Source organism: Gekko japonicus, unplaced genomic scaffold (assembly GCF_001447785.1).
Source record: "Gekko japonicus isolate JY-2015 unplaced genomic scaffold, Gekko_japonicus_V1.1 scaffold814, whole genome shotgun sequence".
In the NCBI taxonomy this organism is placed as follows: domain Eukaryota; kingdom Metazoa; phylum Chordata; class Lepidosauria; order Squamata; family Gekkonidae; genus Gekko; species Gekko japonicus.
Window position 1 is genome coordinate 720,729 of NW_015169799.1, and position 25,607 is coordinate 746,335.

A 25,607-nucleotide genomic window follows, 5' to 3' on the forward strand; every position below is an offset into this window, starting at 1 on the left:
CTCAACTTTTCACTTCCCTGTTCTCTTATCATTCCATAAATAAAACTAATAGATAATAAGCGTTTAAATCCCTCTATTATTAGTAATATCCCTCTTACACACAATATTTTTCATTCTGGCTGGAAGCATTCATTACATTCTCATAAAACATCACTCTCGATATGTTTTAATCATGAATAATAGATGCACTACCACCAACTTCGTCTGATTATTTTATACCAAAATTATCCAAATCAAATTACTTAATTCATATCAAATATTATTTTTATTGAGATCCACTCCTAAGAGATTTTATGTCCTCCTCTCTAATAATTCATCATCCTCAACCATGTATTTTACTTCCAGTCAATAGGGCTGTGACATGGTTGAAGGGAAGGGCAGAATCTGAAATGAGGGGATGGGTCCAGTCCATGGGCCACACTTTAAGAGCTACTGCCCTGAGAAGCCTGAAGTGGGCAACAAAAAGGTAAGCCAAAGCAATGGAGCCCAGCTCAGGAAAGTGAAGGAACTTCCCCAGAAGATGAGTCTGTACCTGGGAGCCATACAAGAGAAGTTGTCAAGTCAAGTAAAGATGAACTATACCTCTAGGTCCAAGTTTCTCTGCAGTCAAAAGAACCAGCCATGGAGAAATGACCACCAACCAGCCTGTTGTGTCCTCCTACACACACAGACCTACTCTCCTTGAAAGAAACTAGGTGTTCTACTGTCGTTAGTGTGCGTACACACACCCAAACACCATATAAATATGACATCATATGACACTATACTAATACACAGATTTGTTGTAAAGACAAACTGTCTTTCTTTTAGGACTGAAATGAACAATAGCTTCACTGGACTTTTTTTAAAAAGTGCAGGGTACTTAACTGAAGTCAGTATTTACTCTCTTGTTTCCTTGCATATGCCAGTATTATTTTTTCCTAATTGATTCTACTGTGATCTGTTGCTGGATGGGGAAGTATGCGCACAAAATGATGCTGCTTGTACACTTCCTGTGGCTGGGTGTTCCTATCTAGCACAAATGGTGTATAGTTATTATTGCACAAAGCATCGAGAAGATGATCAGTGCTGTCAGCTCTGAATGACAGAACCTATAAATTCTGGAGTTGGTGCCTAAGGCTACAACCCTTTCAATGACTACAAAGGGACTGGGGCTATAGTATAACAGAATGGTTCAGGAAGGTGCTTCTATAAAGGGAACAGGACTGTAGTCTATGCCACTGTTTATAATATATACCACTTTTTAGAGTATATACACTATCTCTTCACTACTACATTGCTTTCTACTTCTCTAAATCCATTTTCTGCATTTTTGACATATCTTATCTGATTTGTTTTGCATTGTTTCTAATTTGTAATCCTAGTTCTGTTGCAGTGTTCATTAATGTCTCAAACTGTTGGATTGCATTGCTTTACAACATGTAATCTGCCTTGAGTCTCAGTGAGAAAGGCAATCTAATAAATAAAAGTAAAGACTCTGTCAAAGCTGATCACCACTGGGTGCATGCATCGATCTCCCACATGAAGAAGGGGCCTATATTACACTTGATAGATAGCGTAGTACTGCCCTGTCAGGTGCGTTTGCAGGAACAGATTTCCCTACTAATGAAAATGGGTTTGGGGTAATATCTGGACTGAAACCAAGATCTAAGTTTTGGAACGTCACACAAAATAAAACCTGACCAAATCTACTCATATGAAACAGAATAGCAAACTACATTACTGTTTCTGGTAATATTGCCCTGCCCCTGGATGGCCCAGGCTAATCCAATCTTGTCAGATCTCAGAAGTTAAGCAGGGCTGGCCCTGGTTAGTATGTGGATGGGAAAGCATCAAGGAAATCTCAGGACTGCTCTCTATGCAGAGCAAGGCAATGATAAACCGCCTCTGTGTCTCTTGCCTAGTAAACCCTGTGGTGTTGCCATCAGTTGGCTGCAACTTGACAGCACTGTCCACTACCTGGTAATATACTGTTTCACGCTTAGAAGTTTTGAATTCTGGCACTAAGAGAAAATGATCAGTTATTTAACAAAAGCTATCAAGACTGTGAATAATGACCACTACAAAACTAAAACATAAGCTCATAAAAGCCATAAAAGCCAAGTGTTGTTCCTATTATATACCAGCTATTTGTTCTCAAAATACAATCTGTATTTCTAACACTTATATCTGACAGAAATATCACACATGATAAAGTAATAAACGTCTATACCTTCTGCATTGCCTTGCGTCCTGATGTAGGGAGCAGCTTCATAGTTTTCTGAGATGTCACTCCCACCTAATTGGGGAAATAATCCGACCTTTATTATTAAAAATTTTGAAGTCTTTTAAAATTGGTTGCCATGATGGTAATACAAACAAAGTTAAGCTGTTATTTTAAAATCTCTTTTATATGAGAAGACTCAGGCAGAGTGAAGATTCTGTCACAAGAGTATTCTTGGAATACTCTTTGCCTTTGGCATTGATTTAGATAGGAAAACATCAGCAAGTAGTACACAATTTCCAGCTGATGTTGTAGCATGCCTGAAGAAGCTGTGTCCACTGAACTATCCCATTCAACCAAACTATGGAGTGACAGGAACCCTATTCCTTATGAAAGCTGTCAACACTAACAGAACTTCCAAGCGATATATTGTCTAAGAAATATGAAAGAGGAGCATGGGACAAACTAAAACACACATAATAAATACTGGTGGAGATAAAAATAGGATAGGGAGAAGCTGAGTATTCAAGAAGTGAAACTAACTAAAGCTCACACAGCTATGGCAGTCACAAACCTCTTATATAAAAGTCACTTTTAAGAGGATTTTGATGCTTAAAACCTACCCTTAAAGAGTCTCCCAACAACTGCACTATATTAAAATATCTAAGAACTGAGTATGTCCTTAAAGCAAAACTAAGTGAAACAAAATCAGCATCTTGCAATGTTTGTTACATGTGTTTGTTATTCTCTGAAATCCAGTGAGAATCTAAGCACATGCTTTGTTTAGTACACAGAGCAGTCAGGCTGCTATGAAAGGCAAAGTATGTGTGTTGATGATAAGCTTTGAGTTGCAGCTCTACATGCACAATTAACTTGAAAGAAAGATTGAATGATCTCAATGTAATTTACCAAAGTTATGAAAGATCTCACTGAAACTCCAAATGTATAAAGGGAATCCATTTTAAAAAGTCCTTTATATAGAATACGGAGCCAGTAAGTAAAAACCAAAACTCAGTAGTACCACAAACATTACATTGGCATTGCGGGGGGGGGGGATCCACTCAATCAGTGATACCTACAAGGCACATTTGTTGATGCTTTTGCTAAAAATCAATGAGAAGGTTCACTGATAAACACAAAATTTTTAAAATTCCTCAGCAACTAAATGGAACAATGTTCAAGAGAGAGATTATGCTAGAAGAAGGGCTGCCAATGGGCCTGGAGAAGAGCACCTTGTCCCTTTAATAGTGGTCTACCATGTAGAAATGCAGAGCTGAAGTTTTTCATGACACAGAAATAAATAGCATCACCTGGAAATAACATCCTATTAAGTCAGAAATTAGTGCCATATTTTATTGATGTGTTTTATTGTTATATTTTAAGTATATATCATTATAAATGCTTTTAGATAATATGTATTATATTGCTATATTTTAGCAAGGTACTTTATTGTTATATCTGTAAGTGCATTTTATCTCTAACGATAATTGTAAAGGCCTATGGCCATATACAATATATTTTCTACTTACCTACCTATTAAGTCTCTATTTAAGGGACAGGCCATTTGTTTTCTCCAGACAAGCTGGCAACAGTAGCTGGGAAGCTAAAAATCTGTCTGCCAAAAAAGCACACTTTCCACCACAGAATATTTTTTTCTATTTCGTGGCAAGTCTTTTTCTCAGTGCAGGTAGTATCCCCGTGTATGCAGCACTAAGGTGGCATGTAAATAATGAACACGGGGACAGATGATAAGCAATCCCCTCAAGTATAGAATCGATCGGTGGCAGCAGCGGCGAATTAGCTTTAAGGCAACCAGACTGCAACCACCAGCCTTTCCCTCCCCTAGCAAGTTTTTGTGCTTTGTAAATGAAAACTACTCAGGCTAAAGTTCAATAACTGCCTCTTTCCTCAAACCAAATAATACCCATGCTACTTTGCCTGTCAGGCTGCAACCGGGAAGGGGGGGGGGGTACCAGCTCTACAGCCATCCCCACCCCCCACCCCCACCGAAACTGGGACAGCAAAAAGAGGCGGTTGCTGGGTCGTCTTCTCGCGTCCGGCCAGACACGGTTACACAGATGGACTCCCTGACGGACACACGCATCCCCCTCCAATTAATTATACCTGCAGATAATCCACCCGGGTCAGGCTCAGCTCCATGGCGGCCAATTAAATTTCGTGTACGCCTCCTCTTTCCGGACAACCGGAGCACCCGTCCCTTCAAAGTCGCTTTTCGCCCAATACCTAAAACACGGCCTAAAATGCCGCCGGTCCTTCCGTAACTATGGTGACGCCACTGCTTTACACACGCTCAATCAAGCCCGGCTACCATTGGACACGACCTGGAAGACGGAGGCGGGCTTGGCGTATGATTGACCGAGGAGCTGTCACTCTAGCAAAATACATCCTCTGCTCACGAGGTCGTCCTCGACGCTAATCAAACCAGAACAGAGAATGGTACCGAAGTGGGGTAGGTGGTGTGGTTCTGGGATCGAGGCTTTAAGACGCTCGGATAGCTGCTTCTGGGGAAAAATGAATTCCTCCTCCCCTTGCAGACTTCTTGCTCTTCCAGGCATACGGTGGAGTGACCTCAGTGATAGTTAAAGAATTATTCACCCTGGGAGGGAGGGATGAATGCAAACGCGCTTTTAAAGCACACTAAAACAAGCCTATATCCCGGTATTTTATGGAGAGAGAGTGATCAAATACATGGGGATTGGGAGATAAGGATCACCACGGAGCTCTGTAGGCTAATACAGGTACCCCCACGGGAATATTTATTTTGGTGAATGCAGCGGGACCTTGTGTCACATTCAGTAGCAGTATACATTGTAATGCCTTCACACAACACTGGGTATTTACCACATAGTAGTAGGATTGCCAACTCCAGACTAGGTATTTACCACCAAGTATAGGATTGCCAATTCCAGGTTAGGGAATTCCTGGGGATTTGGGGATGGAGGGAAGGGACTTCAGTAGGGCACAATTGCACAGAACCCAGACTCCAGGGGAAGTGATCACTGCAGATTAGAGTTCAATTGTGACTCTGGGAGTTCATCAGAGCCCACCTTGAATTTGGCAGCCCTAGCTGTGAAGGTGTAGAGTCACAGTTGTGGTACAGAGAATGGCTATCACACTTAAAATAATGTGAAAATTACCTACATGCTTTAAGTAAAATTTAGTTGAGCTGTTAGTGTTAGACTGTTGTCTCCCATTCCAATTTTATATGTGCTGTAGTTTCTACAAGCAGGCATTCACAGAAGTTTCTGAAGACGCTGTTATATTTGGACTAGCTGGTAGGGCTAAGAGTTCAGTTTTCCACCCTGAGAATGAGCTCCCAAGCACTCCTTTTTCTTTCATAGAAATGTGAAGATCTGTAGGCGCATATAAAATATATACGTCTTAAATAATATCTATAATCTTAACTATTAACTGTTACACAAAAAACACTGCAGAATAAAACAGTCACTAAAGTATGAATATTTTATTGAACAAGTAAGCGTTGGAGGCATGATTTAGAACAATATAACAAAATTTCAGCCCTGCATAGTATTTGTATTTTTTAAAAATCATCTCCACTAAATGAAAATGTGCCTTTTGAAGTTTAAAAAACCCCTCAAAAACTACTTCTGAAAGCAAATATAATGCAACTATGTATGTAGGTCTTTCTATGTGAAATTGTATCACTAAGATTATAGACACATTTTTCTCTCCACAGTTGAACATTTAGTTGGCCATACCATGGCTTATCTTTCATTAAGAAAGCAAATGACACAGGGGGCACAGTCTAGCTAAAGACAAGGGTTCAGTCCTATGCACATTTACTATGGAGCAAGTCCCAATGGCCACAGTCCGTTTCCAAGTAAGTATGCATAGAACTGGGCAGTGGATCCTATTGATCTCACTATACATATTTTTTGCAATTCTATAGTGTTGCCACAGTAGCTGCCTGCAGAGCTGGAACATAGCAATTAAGTCTTTACACCAGCGTATTTTCAAGATAAGGACCTCAGTGAGTGAGTGCTGTCATACTACCACAGGGTGCACAACAACAATGTTGGTACAACTCTGCTCAAATAAGGGCCAGAAACACTGGGGTGTGGCAAAAAGGGATTGGGATCTAATTGAAATTCTGAGCTCTTTCAGCTCACAGTCCCGCTCCCAGTATTGGCATAAGTATTTCACTTTACCACTTCTTTTGGCCACAGAGTACAGACATATTTGTTAGTGAGCTCCAGTGACACTGTTCTAATTGTTGCTACTGCTTCTTAAACATTCTTGACCTCTTTTGCCTTGCTTGATCACCACTCAATGCAGCAAAAAGAAAAAGTGCAGAGTTCTACTGCATCTTTCTACAGAGGATTGGTGAGTATTGTCTCACACTCCACTGGTACATTCTACCCCATTAGGAGAATGTCAATAGGATGTAACACAAAGGAGCAGAATGTGATGAGACAAAAAAACTGGCACCATGAACCCATTACCAACAACAGGGGTACCCAAACTTGATGACCCTCTGGGTGTTTTGGAGTTTTGAGAAAGGTACCACCCCAAAATGGTTGCCTTGGGAGGTGGGACCATTTACAAAATGGCTGCCGTGAGGGCAATTACAAAAGGTTATGAAGCCATAGAGTCATAGAGTTAAAAGCAGCCATACAGACCATCTAATCCAACCCCCTGCTCAATGCAGGATCAGCCTAAAGCCAGGGTCCCCAACCTTTTTGAACTTGTGGGCACATTTGGAATTCAGACAAGGTGTGGTTGCAGCACCAAAATGTGTGTTACAAAACAGCTGCCTAAGAGTCAGAGCCAGCCACAAAATGATTGCCACAGCTTAACTTCAGTCATGTAGTGCAGATCCTTGTGCCAGTGCAACACTTTACAAAATCTGCACAGCCAATCAGATCTCCAGTAGTCAGTCAGAAGCCTCGTTGGGCAAAAGCCTGGCCCAACCCACTACCTGAGAACACTTGGCAGGCACCAGAAAATGTGTTGGTGGGTGCCATGGTGCCTACAGGCACCACATTGGGGACCCCTGACCTAAAGCATTCCAAGGGTGATGTCTTCTGGAGTCTTCTGCTCCAATGAAGTGGGGAAACCCCAGGCTTGGTGTTTTGCTTTGGGAGAGAGATGCTTTAGGGAAGAAACAAGTGGGCATCAGCTGACACATCAGTGCCTGAGTCCATATACTCTGTAGCCGATGCTGAGCATTACTCTGTACTGTCTCTGTATCTCTTTGGGCAACCTCCAACTAATGATGAGGCAAAGATGGTTCCATGCTCCCATGTGCTTTGTTGTGGGGTTGCAAACTCTTTTTTTAGCACATCTCCTGCACCTTTAGAAGCTACTTATCAGACAGTTCTTTGACATATTGAGGGCATGCAGAGAGAGGAAAAGCACAACCCATTAATCTTGCTGTGATGCAGCTTTCAAAGGAACTGAAAGTTACAATAACAGAGATCCCAGTATGGTGTAGTGGTTAATGTGATGGACTCCCCATTCTGCTATTCAAATCCTGACTCTGCCATGGAAGCTTACTAGGAGACCTTGGGCTGTTCACACACTTTCAGCTTCACTTGTTGTGAGGGTAAAATTAAGGAGAGGAGAATGATGCAAACCATGTTGGTCCCCATTGAGGAGAAAGGTGGAGTATAAATGAAGTAAATAAACGAGTTCCTCAGTCTTGCACTCAAGACTCTCATTAGAGCTGTTCTATAAATGCTCAGATTTTTTAATGGCTGAATCTCTGTGTACATGGAATACTTCCTCACCCCCTGTTCTTTACTTTCTGGAGGGTTCTCTTCCTGGGAATGGACTGAAGGATTCTCTGGCTCATTTTGCTCTGGGAAGAGCAGGTTTACCGGTCTTCACAATCCCCCAGTCACTGCTGGTGTGCTAAACCATGCAGTTAGGCTGCTTGACAGGATGGAATATGGTGGCACAGGATGATAAACAGCAGACAATGGCAAGAATCTTATGAACAAAACATATACATAGTTGGATGGGAGAAAAGTAAGCAAAAAGAATGGCAGGCTGACAGCCCATAACAATAATACTCGCATAGACGTGCCTTTGTGTGAGGACTTCTCCCAGCCTTCTCTGATGGGTGATCGCTTGCAGGTTTTGAATTTGAGATTATCTGTGCTGCTCCAGAGAAATAAAGCTTTCTCTGCAGACTTTTGAGCCTTGGTGTATATGTTGTCACCACAACCCATGGAGGACTACAAATGCCCCATGAAGTGTACTTTTCCAGTATGCCTCTTTGGCTGTGTCATTAAAGGATGCCCTTCATTGTGTGAGGTGCAGCTTCTAGTCCTACTTCTTTTTATTTTGCCATTGATATGGTTGTGGTTCACCAAAAGAAAATTCTTGTCTTAAACTTATCTTTCCCCTTGGCAAGACCCAACCTCCCATTTTCTGTTTCCCACCTCAGTACCATTTCCCGGTGAATTATTTGGGAGATGATAGTATTGCTTTTTGACAGTGTGTCTTTACTTTTTGCTCGTCATACTGCATCCGTTCCCCTTGCCTTGCACCCCTCCCCCCCCAAAAAAAAATCCTTGTTCCAGGGATATTGCTCTCCCAGTGAAATTTGATCCTTTTTCCAGGGAGGTTGCAGGTTGTTCTTGTGTGTTTCCTCTCAAGTGATCTGTAGGAATGCTCTTCCCTTTCCTGTGTTTCCTCATGTCTTTCCTTGTCAGAAGGGCAAGCTGTTTGCACTCAAACATCTGTCTACAAAGATCTATATGCTGGCTATGGGGCATCATCCACAACTGGTGGTTGTGTCACCATGATCTCTGTTACCTAAATTGATTCTATTGCCTTTCCCCATTTCTCTACTGGAAGAGGACAGTATACCAACAACAACTATACAGATGTTACACCAGCTGTAGCAGGCTGCCAGTGCATTGAGACCAGAGAAGTGCTGTGTAAATCTTTCCCATTGAAATCAATGGGATTCAAAAGAGCCTGACTTTGGCTGGTTCATGCTAAAAGTAATTTCAAGTAATCTTTCACTGAGCTGTCTAAACACTAGTTACTACATTCCACAGAATCCTGTTCACTAGCATGATAGAGAACAGATTTATGTTGTTGTTTGTTCTTTGTTCAGTGCAAAGAATATTCAAATTTTGTTCAAAAAATTAGCAATACAAGATAGTTGATATACAATTGCATCTTAATAAATGCAAAGTATGCTTTATAATACACATTAAATAAAACAAAACTTTTTTTGCATTTAAATTCATAAAAGTTTCTAAGACTGTATTTCAAACAAAGCTGTACATAAAGTTACTGAGTGCTAAAAATCTACAATATATTTTTCAAGTATAAGTTACTTAGAAATATTATTGCCAATACTTGTGCTGTGGTCAAAGTCCAAGGTTACGTTAGGTCACATAATTTTAGGTCATTCACATCTCAATATACTTGGGTTGAGTTTCTCACTCAGTTTATGTATGAGAATTGCTAACTCCTCTGTTGCTTGAGACTTATCTTCTAGAAGTTCATAGCGAAGACTGGAAATATCTTGTTTAATTTCTTTTAATTCACCTGTGCAAATAAGGAAAAGAAAGATTTTAAAGATAGCTTGTTAAGGATCCTTAAAGTACTTATGTTCTGTTGTGGTGTTTTCACTTAAAAGCAGCAAATATTTGACCTTCTCATTTTATGATCATGAATCACATACATAGTGTTGCATTATAATTGTAGTCTTTAACTGGTTAATTAGCATGTTTACACAAATGTCTTATTGCACACTACAGCTTTTCAATCAACTAATATTAGGGCCAGCAGCAAGCAATGACAGGATACTGGAATGTTGAAGGTGTTGCTTCCTTGGACACTACACAGACACATTTTCTGTTCCCTGGAGCCAAATTTGACTTGGGGGGGGGGGATGACACACATATTCCTTTTAGTTTATATCTCAACATAGGAGATAGTTTCCATTCAAGTGACTATAGCTTTCCCTTTTACACACACACACACACACACACACACACACACACACAAACAATAAAAGTTAAAATAAAACCATGAACAATTGCAAGAGGCACTACTCCTCTGAAACCACACCTGGTATTATACCCAGCTATTTTTGTGCTGTAATACAGGGGGTCCCCAGTGTGGTACCCATGGCTGCCATGGCACCTGCCAATACCTTTCGTTGAGCTCACCAAGTGTTTTTAGACAGTGGGCAGGGCCACGTGGAGCTTTTGTCCAGCAGTGTTTCTAAAATGTTGCTTTGGCAGCAGCTGCCACCATAGCACAAGAATCTTCACTGTGTGACTGAAGGTAAGCTGTAGCAGCTATTCTATGGCTAGCTCTGCCTCCTATGGCAACCATTTTGTGGCTCAGCTTGCCACATAGGGATGCCAGCCTCCATGTGCGACCTGGGAATCCCTCAGAGTTACAGGCTTATCTCCAGACTACAGAGATCCATTCCCCTAGAGAAAATGGATTCTTTGGAGGGTGGTCTCTATGGCATTGTACTCCACTGAGGTCCCTGTACTCCCCAGGTTCCGTCCCCAAATCTCCAGGAGTTTCCCAATCTGGATCTGGCAATCCTACCCCCCATTGTTGTGTCAGAATCCCAAAGGTGCCCATGGGCTCAAAAATGTTAGGGACCCCTGCTGTAATAGTATGTTGTTTAACTGAACAACTTGATATTAACCTTTGAAATGTGACCTATTTTGAAATGTGGATCCTTTTTGCTGGTTGAACAAAGAACCAATTTAAGCATTTTTTTTAAAGCAGTGCAATCTTAACATTTTAGGGTTAAGATCCCTTTCAGTCCGGCTTCCGCCCAGGACATAGGACGGAGACAGCACTAGTTGCCCTTACTGACAACCTCCAGAGACATCTGGATCGGGGTGGTTCGGCAGTACTGTTGTTGTTAGACCTGTCGGCCACGTTCAACATGGTCGACCATCAGTTGCTGACCCACCACCTCGCCGACATGGGGATACAGGTGCTAGCCTTGCAATGGCTTGCTTCCTTTCTCCAGGGTCAGGGACAAAGGGTGGTGCTAGGGGAACAGCAGTCCAAGAGACACCCGCTTAAGTGTGGTGTGCCTCAGGGGGCGGTGCTTTTCCCGATGTTGTTTAACATTTATATGTGCCCCCTTGCCCAGATTGCCCGGAGGCATGGGCTGGGGTGCCACCAGTATGCTGATGACACACAGCTCTATCTGATGTTGGGGGGCTGGTCTGACTCCAGTCCGAAAGACCTGGACTGGGCACTGCAGGCCATGGCTGGTTGGCTTAGACTGAGCCAGCTGAAACTAAATCCGGCAAAGACAGAGGTAGTGTGCCTGAGTCGGGGTGGTTCAGGGATGGGGATCCCGCTCCCGTCCTTCAACGGGGTGCCATTGGTTCCAGCAGCAGAGGTGAGGAGCTTGGGAGTGCTCCTGGATCCTAACGATGGAGGCCCAGGTGGCAGCCACTGCTCAGTCAGCCTTTTACCATCTTCGGCTGACTCTGCAGTTGGTTCCCTTCCTCAACCGCAACAACCTGGCTACAGTGATCCATGCAATAGTCACCTCGTGATTAGACTACTGTAACACTCTCTACATGGGGCTGCCCTTTTGCAAATCTGGAAGCTGCAGCTAGTGCAGAATGCAGCAGCCAGGCTCTTGATGGGCCTCCCTAGATGGGAGCACATCCAGCCTGTGCTTAGGTCACTGCACTGGCTGCCAATAGCATACCAAATTTGCTTCAAGGTACTGGTACTCACCTTTAGTCCAACCTACCTGATGGACCAGCAGAGAGCACTGCCCCAGAGAGCACTAGTCAGGGTCACAACACCGATTAATCATTCCAGGCCCCAAGGATACCAGGCTTGCGGCTACCAGGGCCAGGGCCTTTTCGGTGGCGGCTCCTTACTGGTGGAATGAGCTCCAGGAAGAGACCAGGGCCCTGCAGGACCTTGTACAGTTCCGCAGGGCCTGTAAGACGGAGCTCTTCCATCAGGCTTTTAATTAGGAGCCACCTACCACTACCACCAACTATTACCAGCACTAACACCTGTGGTAATTGGTTGGCCCTGTTAGGAGATTGGGCCATAATACTGTGGGAGACCGAACTACCATTAAGTTGGGATTTTAGTATATCATCTCATAGTACGCCGTTTTAATTTACTGATGGATTACTGTAGCGAGCACTTTAAATGTTGTTGTATCATTGTTTTAACTGTTTTACTTGTTTATGCCAACCAGCCATATTGTGCCGGCATATGTGAGCTGCCCTGAGCCCACCTGCAGGGAGGGCGGGATATAAATATGATAAATAAATAAAACATTAGAATTATATCCTTCTGAACCCAGTAAATTCAGTGGATTTAGAATAGTGTAACTCTGTTTAGGACTGCACTCTTTGGTTCTGAGTGTTGTAATATCAGTATGTATGGACAGGTAACTTCCATTTCAATGTATCTGTACACTGAATAAAACTTTATTGGTGTTAAATGTGCCAATGGACTCAAATTTTGTTCTGTTGCTTCAGGCCAACACAGCTACCCACCTAAATTTGTTTAATATGGCATCGTAAGCCCTGTAAGCTAGCACTGAACTATTATATTCAAGTTTACTCAAGGCAATCAAACCTGAACTCTGACTTTATTGAAATCAACCAATCAATCACATAGAATGTTTAAAAGTTAAGGGTCATGCAAATAATCAGCAGAAAAATCCTATTAAAAAGTGTTAATGGGGAAAAATTAATTCCATTGTGTTTGATTGATTTCAGCTTTGGTATTAATATTTTTAGCATCTTCAGTACTGAGATAGCAACATTTCAAAAGCCCCAATTAATCCTGACATCAACACTTAGAAGTAAGTGTGACATGTATGAAAAAAAGATGAAGAATCTTAAGAGTTGGCAAAAGAAATAATTAGCATCATCATTCAAGTCTCATTATTGCAGTTTTCAGTGCAGAGTACATAGCAATTAACAATATAATTTGAAACTGGATTAAAACAAATATAATTAGATGATTTTTTAAAAATAGTGTACAATCTATCCTGAAGGTCTATAGTATTCACAAACTGATGACAAGAAAAGAAGCTTCAACAAAGTCTAAATGTAACTTTTATTATGGGTTCAGCTATAGCATATTTGTTTCTCTAAGCCAAAAATAATAAATACCTGTTCTTGTTGTTGCACAAACTGCTTGTATCTTACAGAAAATCAATATCCCTGGGATATTTTGTCTATTTTCTATGTCTGTTTTCTTTCTTTAGCTATTTTGGGAAGGGAATTCAATTCATGTGGGTGTTGTAAATATTAATTCTGATAGAATTTGGGGGCTTAATATTTTTATTCTGTATCTTTCCGGATATTTTTGTGGGCTGATGAAAAAACACAGTAGATCCAAATTTATATTTCTCTCTCTCTTAAATGATGTTTACTGTTGATACACAACCAGTATCCTTTATATTTGTTGACATATTTTAAGGGGGGTGGGAATAGGAGTATTCTGTGGCATAAAGCAAGATAACAACTGAGGAGAACCCCCGGAACTGATCCATCCTAGATACATTTTCATGAATTTTGAATCCACAGATTTCCTTGAGGCTTCAAGCAGAAGGATCTGTCTAGATTATTAGAAGGGAGCATCTGCTTGGCATGCAGAAGGTCCAGGGTTTTAATCCCCAGGTTTTTCCAGTTAAAAGATCTAGCAGTAGGTGATGTGAAAGACCACTGCCTGAGATGGAGAGCCACTGTCAGTCTGAGTAGACAATACTGACTTTGATGGACCAAGGGTCTGATTCAGTAAAAGGTAGTTTCACGTGCTCATGTGCGGGGCTATTTTTGGGCAGGCCATGCACAGGAACGCCCAGCAGGAACTCATTAGCATAATAGGCCACACCCAACAGCAGAAACTCATTAGGATTGGCTACATTAGGGGGTGTGGCCTAACATGCAAAGGAGTTCCTGCTACAAAAAAAGGCCCTGGTTTTTGACAACAAACAAGGTAAACAGAATAACAAGCAAAAGGTGGGTGTGGCTGGATAACCACACTTCTGGTAACGTGGGTGTGGCCTAATGTGCTAATGAGCTGTGCTGTCAGGGGTGTGGCCCAATATGCTAATGAGTTCCTGCTGTTGGGTGTGGCCTATTATGCTAATGAGTTCCTGCTGGGCTTTTTCTACAAAAGGAGCCCTGCGTCATGTGTATTTTGGTGCTAAAGGGACTTCTCTTCCCCTTCCCTGAATTGTGAAAGGCCAGCCAAGTTTTACCAATGCATCTTTCTTCCACCATCTCTGTTCTTTGATAGAATAATAGGCAGACAATTGCATGAGCCAAGAAGATAATTGCAACACCTTGGATGAAGTAAGAAATAGAGAACAGCTAGCAGCTTCATTAAAGAAAACAAAACACTCATGTTGTATATTGCAGTTTCTGATAGATCTCAAGCCTATGATTTATACATATTATATAGTGAATACATTACTTTCTTAACCACATAGCTATAAACATAGTCATAAATATCTGCCAGTGAAATTAATGGCTAGTCCATTCAGATGAATGCAAATTAACACATGGGTTGAATTCTCTGTGCTATTATGCCAGACACTCAAACCTTTAAAGATGTTTGTTCTATTCCTTGAAGAAGCACACAAGAAATATCATTTGAATAAGGGCTGAAGGAGATCTTTGACTAGTTTTCCCAAATTTTTTTTGGATGCTTCAAAGAAACCAAGGTATGTGCATATATACCATATATAGGGGAGCGGTGGCACAGTGGGTATATCCCACTGTCTTAACATCTGAACTGTGTCAGTTCAAGCCCCGCGCTGGTGTGAGCAGCCAGCCTGTTGTCCCCAGCTAATCGTCCACCCAGTGATTCGAAAGCCTCAGCGAGTAGATAAAATGGGAACCACTCCTTAGAGAGGGTGGACACACCAACTCCCCTCTGGGAAGGTGTTAGCTGTCGGTTGGGGATGTCCTGGTCCAGGATCCGGAAGGCAGAAGAATCTACTCGGCTACAAAAAATCCCTGCAGTGGGATGCTCCGGCCAGGCGGTGGCAGTGTGGTGACATAATGACACACGGGTCCTGAAGCCCCAACATCATCAAGCCGGTCGACGCAGCCGTTCGGGACATGACTGAGTCAAGCCAGAGACATTTCCACCGTGCAGTTACAGCGTGTGCAATTAAATGAATTATATGTTGTCTTCCCTATCCCCTATGAAACACTGTTAGTCCCCTGTCTAAAGAGTAACTGTAAATCACTTTGAGCCCACTTATGGGGAAAGCAATTAATAAATCAAAAGCATTATTATTATTATTATTAATATTATTACTACTACTACTACTACTACTACTACTACTACTACTACAACATAAAAACTGGATTGGGGTGCAGTTTGAGATCGAGGGAGAATGATTTCCTTCATCATTCCCCCCCTCCCAAAGCTATTAGTCACCCCCCCTTAACTGTAAAAAGTACAGCTTTCAGGGAACAATTTTGATTAAGGAAAATGCAAAACCCCTGACCCAGCACCTATCTGATTCACTCCTCCTGGTGGCTGCTTTGATTTTTTAAAAAAATAAATAAATCCCATTGAGTGATCTGGTCATGAATCTTTTACATAATGTATATCCTGGCCTTTAGAAGGAAGGCCTATGCTGCAGTTAAGCTTTTCTGTACTAGGCAATTACTATTTTGATGAAAAACCTTGTAACAATTCTTGTTTTGCTCCTCAGCATTTTTAACAGCCAGCAGACTCCATCACCTCTCTTTCTGAGCTGTAAAACGTGAATAATCATAGTTTCCTTTCCATGAAGTTTATTTTTTTTATTTAAACATACTGACACAGCACTACCCAAAGCATTTCCCAGTGAGCTAAAAGGACAGGTCTTCTGCAAAGAATATTTGATAAGACACTGATATTCATTTAGAAGAAACTGTAAATAAACAACAAATGAAATTTTGTCTGCAGGTGTTTTGTCGCTTGCCTAGGATTGCCAACCTCCAGGTGGTGGCTGGTGATATTCCGCTATTACAACCAATCTCCAGGCGACAGAGAGATGCCTGCTTTGGAAACTGGACTCCATGGCATTATGCCCCATTAAAGCCCCTCCCTTCCCCAACACTGCCCTCCAGGCTCCACTCCCAAAATCTCCAGGTATTTCCCAGTCTGGAGCTGGCAACCCTAAACTTACCCCAGACATTCTCTGAAGCATCCAGTTTCAGTGCAATCCTAAACAGAGCTACATCCTTCACTGAAGTTACTGCATTATAGTCTTACTTCACTATGGACAATTTAATATGTCCTACTATTGTAGAAGTGAATTATTAAGTCTGCAGCGTCTCTTACCCTCATTGACTTCATCATTTTCTTTATCCACTTGTGCTTTCAAAACGTAACGTTTTATAAGCCTCTTCATGATTTGCTGTGTTGGGGGGGAAAAGAACATTGTTCATCAAGTTCATAATCTTATCAGCCTAGTGTTGCAGTCTGATGGCACTATTCTATTTTTATCTTATCCTTCCTCCAAGGAACTGAGGGTGGCATATATGATGTTTCTTCTTCTCCATAGAAGTAATCAGAGGTCATTTCGTAGAAAAAGAGCTAGGGAAACTCATTAACATAACTTATTAGCATATGCCACACCCCCTGACATCACCGGAAGTGTGTCATAAGGCCACACCCCCTGACATCACCGGAAATGTGTTATAAGGCCACACACCCCGCCCCCAACGGTCCCGGCCGCCACCGCCGGCCTTGTAGGTCCACCGCCGGACCCCCGCGAAAGCCCTCCCTGGCCCCAGGCAGGCAGGGGTGGGGAGAGGCAGGGAGGAAGCAACTTACCCTCACTCTTCTCCTGCCTCCTCCTGGCTGAATGAGGGCCGGAAGCAGGGGGCAGGGCTTCGTCATATGCCCCGCCCCGTACCTCACCCGGGGGAACTGCGTTCCCCCGCGTCCCCCCCCCGAAATGACCTCTGGAAGTAATTCCCACTAGTATCAGTGGAATGGGATTTACTTCTGAGTTAGAATTCCAGAAGAGCAGTCTCATCCCAGCTTGTTTTCAATGACTTACAAGTTTTTAGGTGCTACGAGACTCATGGTTAGAATGTGGCTGTAAATCCAAAAAGGTGTCCCTTATGGCTGAACCAATGCAAAGCATCACAACTCAATATTGTCACATTTCTTTTATAATGCTACCTTAACTACCCAGTTTAGATCAGGAGCCTCCCCTTATCTTTAAGCCTTAAAACCGGACAATATCTGCACAGAAAGTAATGGATGAAAAAAATGGTTCATCCTAATTTTATTGACATGTGCCAAAAATGTCACTTTTTATGGATTTTTAAATTTATTCAGCTGGTATTAGAGAAGGCACCAAAGGCTTAGCTCTTCTTCAGTAAAAGGATTTATTTTGTAGTTACAAAGCTCTTGCCAAAGAGTGCAGTCAGTTACAACTTTTTTCTTTGATCACACTGTGGAACAGGATACATAACTAGATGACTGGTCTCTAAATGTCAACTTGAGTTTACAAGGTGACAGAGATCAGTTCACCTGGAGAAAATGGCTGCTTTGGAGGGTGAACTCTATGGTATTATACCCCACTGAATACCCTTCCCTCTCCAACCCCCCTTCTCAGGCGCCAACCTGAGCTGGCAAAATTACCTGTAAGAGGGGCTAGATCAGGGGTGGCCAAACCGTGGCTCGGGAGCCGCATGAGGCTCTTTCACACATATTGTGTGGCTCCCAGGCAGGGCAGCTGGGGAAGCTAAATATCATTAGCAAACAAATATCATTGGACAAATAAATATTATCAATATCTGCTTTTACCACTTTTATTATTATTATTGGCAATCTCGTTTAAAGTTAATAAAAAAGCAAAATTGCATATTTACCAATTAAAAATATGTAATATTTGTTCATGTCTTGCGGCTCTCAACCATCTGATGTTTATTCTATGTGGCTCTTATAACAAGCAGGTTTGGCCACCCCTGGGCTAGATAAATTATTACAGTGTGCCATGATACCTATGGAGTGACTTCTAAATATAGCACAACCCCTCCTCCTATTAACATTCCATGCCTAAAAACCAAAGTTGATTTGGTATTTAAATAATCATACCAATCTTGCAAAAGACTGGATCACTCAGATTGCTGCAAGCTGTTTTCACCACAAGGTGTCAGCAAAATTTTAAAAAATCCATTACACAATTTCTGAGAAGTAAGGCTTTTTCCTTCTTCCCCCTTGGAACACTTTAAAATTATCCAAATCGAAGGGGACAACTGGCTGGAGTGACAATATGACCACTGACATTAACTACCTTCATTATGGTATGTGATCAGGGAATGTGGAATGTATTTGCCATATGGAATACATGGCTTGGCAAGGAAAATTAAGGTGCAAAAAAGTGCAAAATTCAGGTACAATCTTAGAAAGAGCTTTCTTGGTTGTGGCACCAAAACTCTGGAACTCTCTCCACAGGAAGACTTGCCTGTCTCCTTCTGCCAGAAGACTTTTCTATTTCCTCTGGTGTTCTTTTAGTGATCCCTCCTTCCTGCCCTAGACACCATTTCTTGCAACTGCATTAACTGGCTTCTCCAGCAGTAACTGCTAGACTCTTAGCCAAGTCAGCAAGGGATAGCTGAACTCCATCAAAGGTGGGAAGTACAATGTCCTTCAAGGCCCCAGCCTTCCCAGGATTTCTTCTGTTTTATTAAGATTCAGTTTCAGTTTGTTTTCTCTTAGCCATTTAACCACAGTAGTCAGCTAGTGGTTTAAGGCCAGGAGGTTTGGATACTAAGATATAGAGCTGGATGTCATCAGCATACTGATGATACCCAGTTCCAAAGTTATGAGTTATGTCTCCTAACACTTTTCATAGAACTTGAATAGTCAGAGGAATAAGACTGCGCCCTGTAGAACCCAACAGGACAAGTCTCTCACTGATAACATTTGGTCTCTGATAGCAACTCTTTGAGACCAGTCTATAGGGGACAATTTAAATTCAAAGCACATCCCCAATACCTGCTTCTGCCTCCAAACATTTCAGTAAGATGGCATAATCCACTGTGCCAAAGTATGCAGATAAATCTAGAAGGAGCAACAAAAAGGAATGGCCTTTGTCTACATTCAGCTGGATATCATCAACTAAGGCTACCATTGCCATATTATGTATGTTTTTAATCTTGTTAGCTGCCTTGAGGGCCTTCTGAGGGTAGAAAGGCAGGGTATAATGTTTCTAAATACATAAATAAAGTTGGTGAACATTAGGGTTGCCAGTCTCCAGGTGGGGCCTGGAGATCTCCCGCTTTTACAACTGATCTCCAGCTAACAAAGATCAGCTCCCCTGGAGAAAATGGCTCCTTTGAAGGGTGGACTTTATGGCATTGTACCATGCTGAGGTCCTTCCCCTTCCCAAACCCCACCCTCTCCTTAGGGTTGCCAAGTCAATTTTTCTTACCGGCGGGGGAGCCTCGCCGGGCTCTGGGAGCCGTCTGTCGATGCGTGCGTGCAGAAGTGACGCACAACGTCGATCACGTTGAAGGCGTGGCCCCGATCGTCGGAGGGAAAACCATAGAGTTTTCCCTCCGACGATCAGGGCCACACCCCCAACGTGATTGACATGGTTGCGTCATCTCCGGTGACGCAGCCACGCTGCACTTCGGGGGGTGGAGTTCCCCCGGGGCCCGATTCCGCAGCGGCGGAAATCGGGCCTCCAAAGCGGGGGTTTACCCGCCACCCACCCCCACTTGGCAGCCCTACCTCTCCTGGATTCACCCCCAAAGTCTCCAGGTATTTTCCAACCGGAGTTAGCAGCCCTAATGAGCATCCAGGCATCACTTTGATGGTAAAAGCACTCATATGCCAACTTCTAAGGTCTATGGAACTAAAGAGGAATTGGAAGCAGAAACATCTTGGAGCCTGTCATACTTAACTACCCAGGGCTTGTAGGCTTGGGAGGTGATGACTATGCTAAGCCTCTCCTAACACATCTTCTGATGTGAGACTAGGGAGATCCAGGAGCAGTACTTCAAACAGCCCGACAATTTAGAGTCAATGTGAAGACACCTTAACATAGGAGTGAGTCATAAGAAGGAGGAGAAGGACTCATCCCAAGATGAAAGTTGCTCACATATGTTTTATTTTGTTGTAATAAATGTTATACACAAAGAACAACAGAAGAATAAAATCTAACAGAAATCCTCATATCTTAAACAACAGCCAATACCTGTGGGTCTATGTTTTCCAATACGCCCACTGTATTACAATAAAAAATTGTCATTGTTCCAACAGTGGCAAATAAATTATTGCATTTTCCGAGACTTTTAACAAAATGGAACTTTTAACAGTAGCCTAATATAATTTTCTTAGCCACTAAATAGATGGGTAAGCACCCATCCATTGAGTAGTGGCTAAGAAAATTATATTAGGCTACTGTTAAAAGTTCCATTTTATTAAACTGTATATCCTTCAGTATTTTGTTATTGATATTCATGTAGAAATTTCCCACCACGGAGTGGGATGGAACCTCTGAGCAGTACACGGCATGTCTGAGTGAATGAACTCCAGGCCTCTACAGGCCCAATCTACTGACATCCAGCCCTCAACTCTACTAGAGTTGGTTCAACACGCACCATTGTATATATTTTGGCCTTGGGCACATTTGGAGACAGTCCTTGAAATGTTTCAAGATGGCAGGAGGATAAAGTCACAGCAAGAAGGCACAGGCCAAATCCAAAATGGCTGATGCAGCACTTAACAAAGAGATTGCTCTCCCGACTGCAGCCACAGATGAGTGTGGCCCTCTTAAGAGAAATCCTCAAGGACACCAAAGGCATTAAAGATGTACAGGAGGGACTGCTCTCTGTCAGAGCTGAGCTTACTGAACTGAAATCTCTTAAGAAGCAGGCAGCTGAACAGCTAACAAATGCAGAGAGCAGGACCTCAGACCTAGAAGACTCCACTGTTTATATGTCTGTTTCCATCCAATAACTTCAATCAGAGGTAACAACTTTAAAATACAGACTCTTAGACCTAGAAAGTAGAAATTGCCATAATAATCTTTGCCTAGTGGGGGGATCAGAGAACGCCCAGAAGGGACAGACACGGAGGCCTTTGTCCAATGTATTTTAAGAGACAGCCTGTCCCTGCCAGAAGATTATGATCTTATTATAGAGAAGGCTCACAGGTCCTTGGGTCAGATCCGGGACACAGCAACCCATCCAAGGGCCGTGATCTTTTGTCTATTAAACTTTGCCGCCAAGGAAGACCTTGGCATCAATTCTCGTACTTGTTCGAACAATGATATCTCCTCACCTTTATTCCCTGTTTAATTGAATCCATAATGTTGCACCTAATTTTCCTAACCTACACTCCTGCCCCCCCCTCCCCCCCTTTCTCTCTTTCCTTCTCTGCTAATAAGACACATTAGGGAAGAGGGAGGGGATGGGTTATATGGGGCTTGTTTGCTGTGTTAACTTTTTTGTGTGAAAACCATAAAAATCTTATTTTAAAAAAATTCCACCCACTTTGTTTGTGGTCTTCCTTGAAATTTTTTAAAGATAACCTAATAAAAATATCTTTGGCTCCAAAGCAGTACCCAAAGATTTCTTTTATGACCATATCTACATACTTCCAAAAGCACCCCAGGTTTTTATTCAATCCCCAAGACTGAACACAGAAAGAGAACAAGGGGAAAAGCACCCTGCAACTCTTATATTTTCATCTCTGAGAGTCAGCTGAATCATAAAATTTTCTAGATAAATTAGTTTCATCATGCAGTCTTTAAATTGTTGCCGAAGTTGTATAATGTAGATCGTAAACACATTTACTCAGAAGCAAGTTTTACTTATTTTAATTGCAAGTTAGCGAACGAGTACATTTTGGGCTGGGATCTGGAAGTCTGTATATGCTCCTGTATTTGCGGGTATATTTTTTAAAAAACTTCCCTTCTAAGCAGGTGCTTCCACAGAACATCCAAACTCACCCACTTAAAAAGTAGAGGGGGTGACATTAGGGCTATGAATAACTTCCTTCTTACATTATCTGTGCTATGTAATTAAAAATCTGTCAGGAAATCTACTTCGCTCATACTGTGACAGCCCAATATATCAGAAACATGGAAACATGTAGTTTATTCATATAAACATATTTTGTAAGAGTTGCAGAATAACTACTTACCTGATAGCGTGTGGGCTGATTGAGAATGCTATTAAAGCTGTGTGATTCAAAAACCCTCGAGTTGGATTGAGAAAAGAGGTTAAGCTAGGAGAGAATAAACTGAAATTAGAGTATGGTCAATGGAATTTTCAACTGAAACCTGGCATCATTTTGATACATACAGAAATCATACAGAAAATGTTCAGCATTGAACCAATTGAGCTTTGATGTTTACATTCAGCTTCAAGAATGTACTCAAGAAGAAGAGTTGGTTTTTATCTCTTGCTTTTCTCTACCCTAGGGAGTCTCAATGCAGTTTACAATCACCTTCCCTTCCTTTTCCCACAGCAATCATCTTGTGAGGGAGGTCAGGCTGAGTGAGTTCTGTGATTGGCCCAAAGTCACCCAGCAGGCTTCATGTGAAGGAGTAGGGAATCAAACCCAGCTCTCCAGATGAGAGGCAGCTGCTCGTAACCACTACATCATGCTGGCTCTAAGAAGATGTATTTTAACTATTAAAATAGTTATTTTGATTATAAACTGAACTGTGATTATAAAGAATAATGTGGCTGGAAAACAGTTTATTGTTCAGTAACGTCAATAAACTTGTTTACACTAGCTAGTGTCCCCTAAGTGCTAAATTTGAGTTCTGAATTAAGTGCTGAAGCGGGCTGAACAGCACTTAAATATCCATAAAGAACAGTAAACTATTATTTATTTCAGTTATTTCTATATTATTTTTCTACCTGTTAACAGGCTTCCAAGATGGCTCACAATGAGAGACAATTAAACTGAAAAATAAACATGAGATTGCTTTTAAAAAAAACCCCAAATATGACTGTGATTCTGAAAACAAGCAAAATAGGTTGTTAGTGGAGGAATTATATTTTTACTGTAAATCTTTATTCTCTCTCCCACTGGTAAAAAAAGCCTTTGACCAATAATGAAAATATTGAGCTGCTGCCAAGTGGAAAATGGTTGCCAGGAGTTCCTTGTGTGGGCCAACAGGAGAGTATAACAAATGGGGAAGACAAATGAACTACAGAAAGAGGATTCGCACTGCGTTCCTTCAACACAGGGTAAGCTCAGCTTTCTCCCACGTTTTGTCATGGACTGCCTGGGTTTAGCATGGGAAGAGGAGATCTCAGAAGAGGAGAGCAACCTGCCCCCATGCCCTTGGCACACCCTTTCAGTGAGATGGCCTCTACAATGCCTTCCCAAAGGGACCTTGAACCAGTACTTGCACTGCCCCCTGAGCCAGCAGGGCCCTAGCATGGACCTACCTACAACCAGACTCATCAGTTTTTATCCAGAGAAATTCAGCTGAGGCTATACTATGACGTTTAAATGTAGCGGACCCATGTTGCTACATTTGCCCATGTTTACATCACTGCATACCTCCAGATTTTAAAACAAAAAAATAGCCTTATCTATTTGTAAAAGTCTTAAATCGAAGATGGGTAGCCATGTTAATCTGTCTGTAGCAGTAGAAAAGAGCAAGAGTCCAGCAGCACCTTAAAGACTAACAAAATATGTGGCAGGGTAGGAGCTTTCGGGAGTCACTGCTCACTTCTTTTGCCACATATTTTGTTAGTCTTTAAGGTGCTACTGGACTCTTGCCCTTTTCTGCTTTTAAAAGTCTTGTCCACGCATTTCTCTGGATTGATACAGTTCCAATTAGGCTTCCCCCATGAAATTTCTACTTATACTTTTGTCACCTCCCCTCCTCCATGATGATATTGGACAGACATATAATGGTTACTTTTCAAAGTTTCCCCCCCTTTATATTTCCATATTGTTTAAATTATAGAACTGTACAAGAAGGCATCCCCTCATGACTACAAAGAATTACTTAGGATTCAAGAAACAATGAAGGCCCAAAAAGAAAGACAGTTCGATTAACCACAAATCTTGGCAGCACCTACCTTAGATTTTGAGTTACCCATGCCCATTTCCATATCCTTCTGCAGACTTCTCCTCCTGCATGTAAGTAATTTAATGATCCTCAAGAATAAATAAATAAAGGACTTTGGACTTGGTACAAGACTGAATGGAGGCGGCAGCGTTTTTCCATCATCAAAGTATGATAACCAGAGCTTGGAGCGAGCAAATTTCCACTCTACATCACTGTCATCCTGTATCAGAAACAAAGAGATGCCTGTTTTTCTGTTTTAATATCCTGGCATATACTGTTTCTGTTTTCATGAAATCAAAGAAAATGCTGCAATCAAGGAAAATGCATTGGCCTTCATTTCAGCGAATAGCCAGTTTTTACACAAGACTATATAACACTGCAGCCCAATCCTTGAAAGAGTCTTCTTTATACTAAAAGAAACCAGGTTATGGATGCAGGGGGATACTTTGTGAACGCCCAGGATTTAGCCATATCTTGTGTGTGGACAGCTCCACTGTGTAGCTTTTGTGACAGGCATCTGACCACAAAGTTTGCTATATTAGGTACAGTGATTATTCTTTTTCATTACACATTCTCTTTTAGCTGGCTGAATTTCACAATTAAATGTTTTGCTGTCTCACTGAATCCAAAATAAAAATGAAATATTGCTACCAATAACTGAAGCAATGCCATCTAAGAAAAAGTTGTAGGCATTAATCCTTTTTAAAACTACGCCATTCTGCTGATGTAACTGCAGCCATGCATGTTTTCAGACAAGTGCCAGCAAGTTTCTAATGTGTCTCTAAGATTAGAATCAAACTTTTGAAAGTGGTAAGCAGAAAAAGATGCTTACATGACATGCTGAATAATTAATCTTGGGAAAGTAGTTTAATCATAATAAGATTCTCATACTATGCATTTTCTTCTTATACAAGATATAAAGAAAATCATTCTTGTTTGAAAATTACCAGGAGTAAGCAAGTAAGCCACCTCTATTTGATAGAACTCATAAAGGCCCTTAGGGCAGTGATTCTCAAACTTTTTGGAGTAGGACCCCCACTGTAAACTTATCATGCTTTCACGGACCCAGTTCTGAACCTACAGTGTGTTCCTATGCAGAGGTACAACAGCATTCTAAGTCCATTGATGTCAATGGGTTTATAAAGGTGTAACTATGCTTAGGACTGCACTGTTACTGTCCTTTTTGTACAGTACAGTAATTCCACATTACTCCCACTGCATAAAACACAGAAGTCTTACATTAGTTAAAACTGAACAAGTGCAGGGCTATTTTGGGGCAGGAACACACAGGAACGGAGTTCCGGCTGGCTTCCAAGTTGGCCATGCCCAGCAGGAACTCATTAGCATAATAGGCCACAC

General features: G+C 41.8%; 2 protein-coding genes across 2 annotated transcripts in view; both read right to left on the reverse strand.

The window, feature by feature from the left end:
* Window positions 1–4,363, reverse strand: part of BBS7 (Bardet-Biedl syndrome 7) — a 38,585-nt gene extending 34,222 nt beyond the window's left edge. Inside the window, exons 1-2 of the mRNA XM_015417097.1 lie at window positions 4,328–4,363; window positions 2,213–2,278 (exon numbers count right to left, since the gene is read on the reverse strand). Of these exons, the coding sequence (XP_015272583.1) occupies window positions 2,213–2,278; window positions 4,328–4,363 (102 nt within the window). The remainder of the gene's footprint in view (window positions 1–2,212; window positions 2,279–4,327) is intronic.
* Window positions 4,364–9,571: 5,208 nt separating this feature from the next.
* Window positions 9,572–25,607, reverse strand: part of TRPC3 (transient receptor potential cation channel, subfamily C, member 3) — a 52,987-nt gene continuing 36,951 nt past the window's right edge. Inside the window, exons 8-11 of the mRNA XM_015417094.1 lie at window positions 24,259–24,468; window positions 22,355–22,438; window positions 16,526–16,601; window positions 9,572–9,754 (exon numbers count right to left, since the gene is read on the reverse strand). Of these exons, the coding sequence (XP_015272580.1) occupies window positions 9,612–9,754; window positions 16,526–16,601; window positions 22,355–22,438; window positions 24,259–24,468 (513 nt within the window). The 3' untranslated portion in view covers window positions 9,572–9,611. The remainder of the gene's footprint in view (window positions 9,755–16,525; window positions 16,602–22,354; window positions 22,439–24,258; window positions 24,469–25,607) is intronic.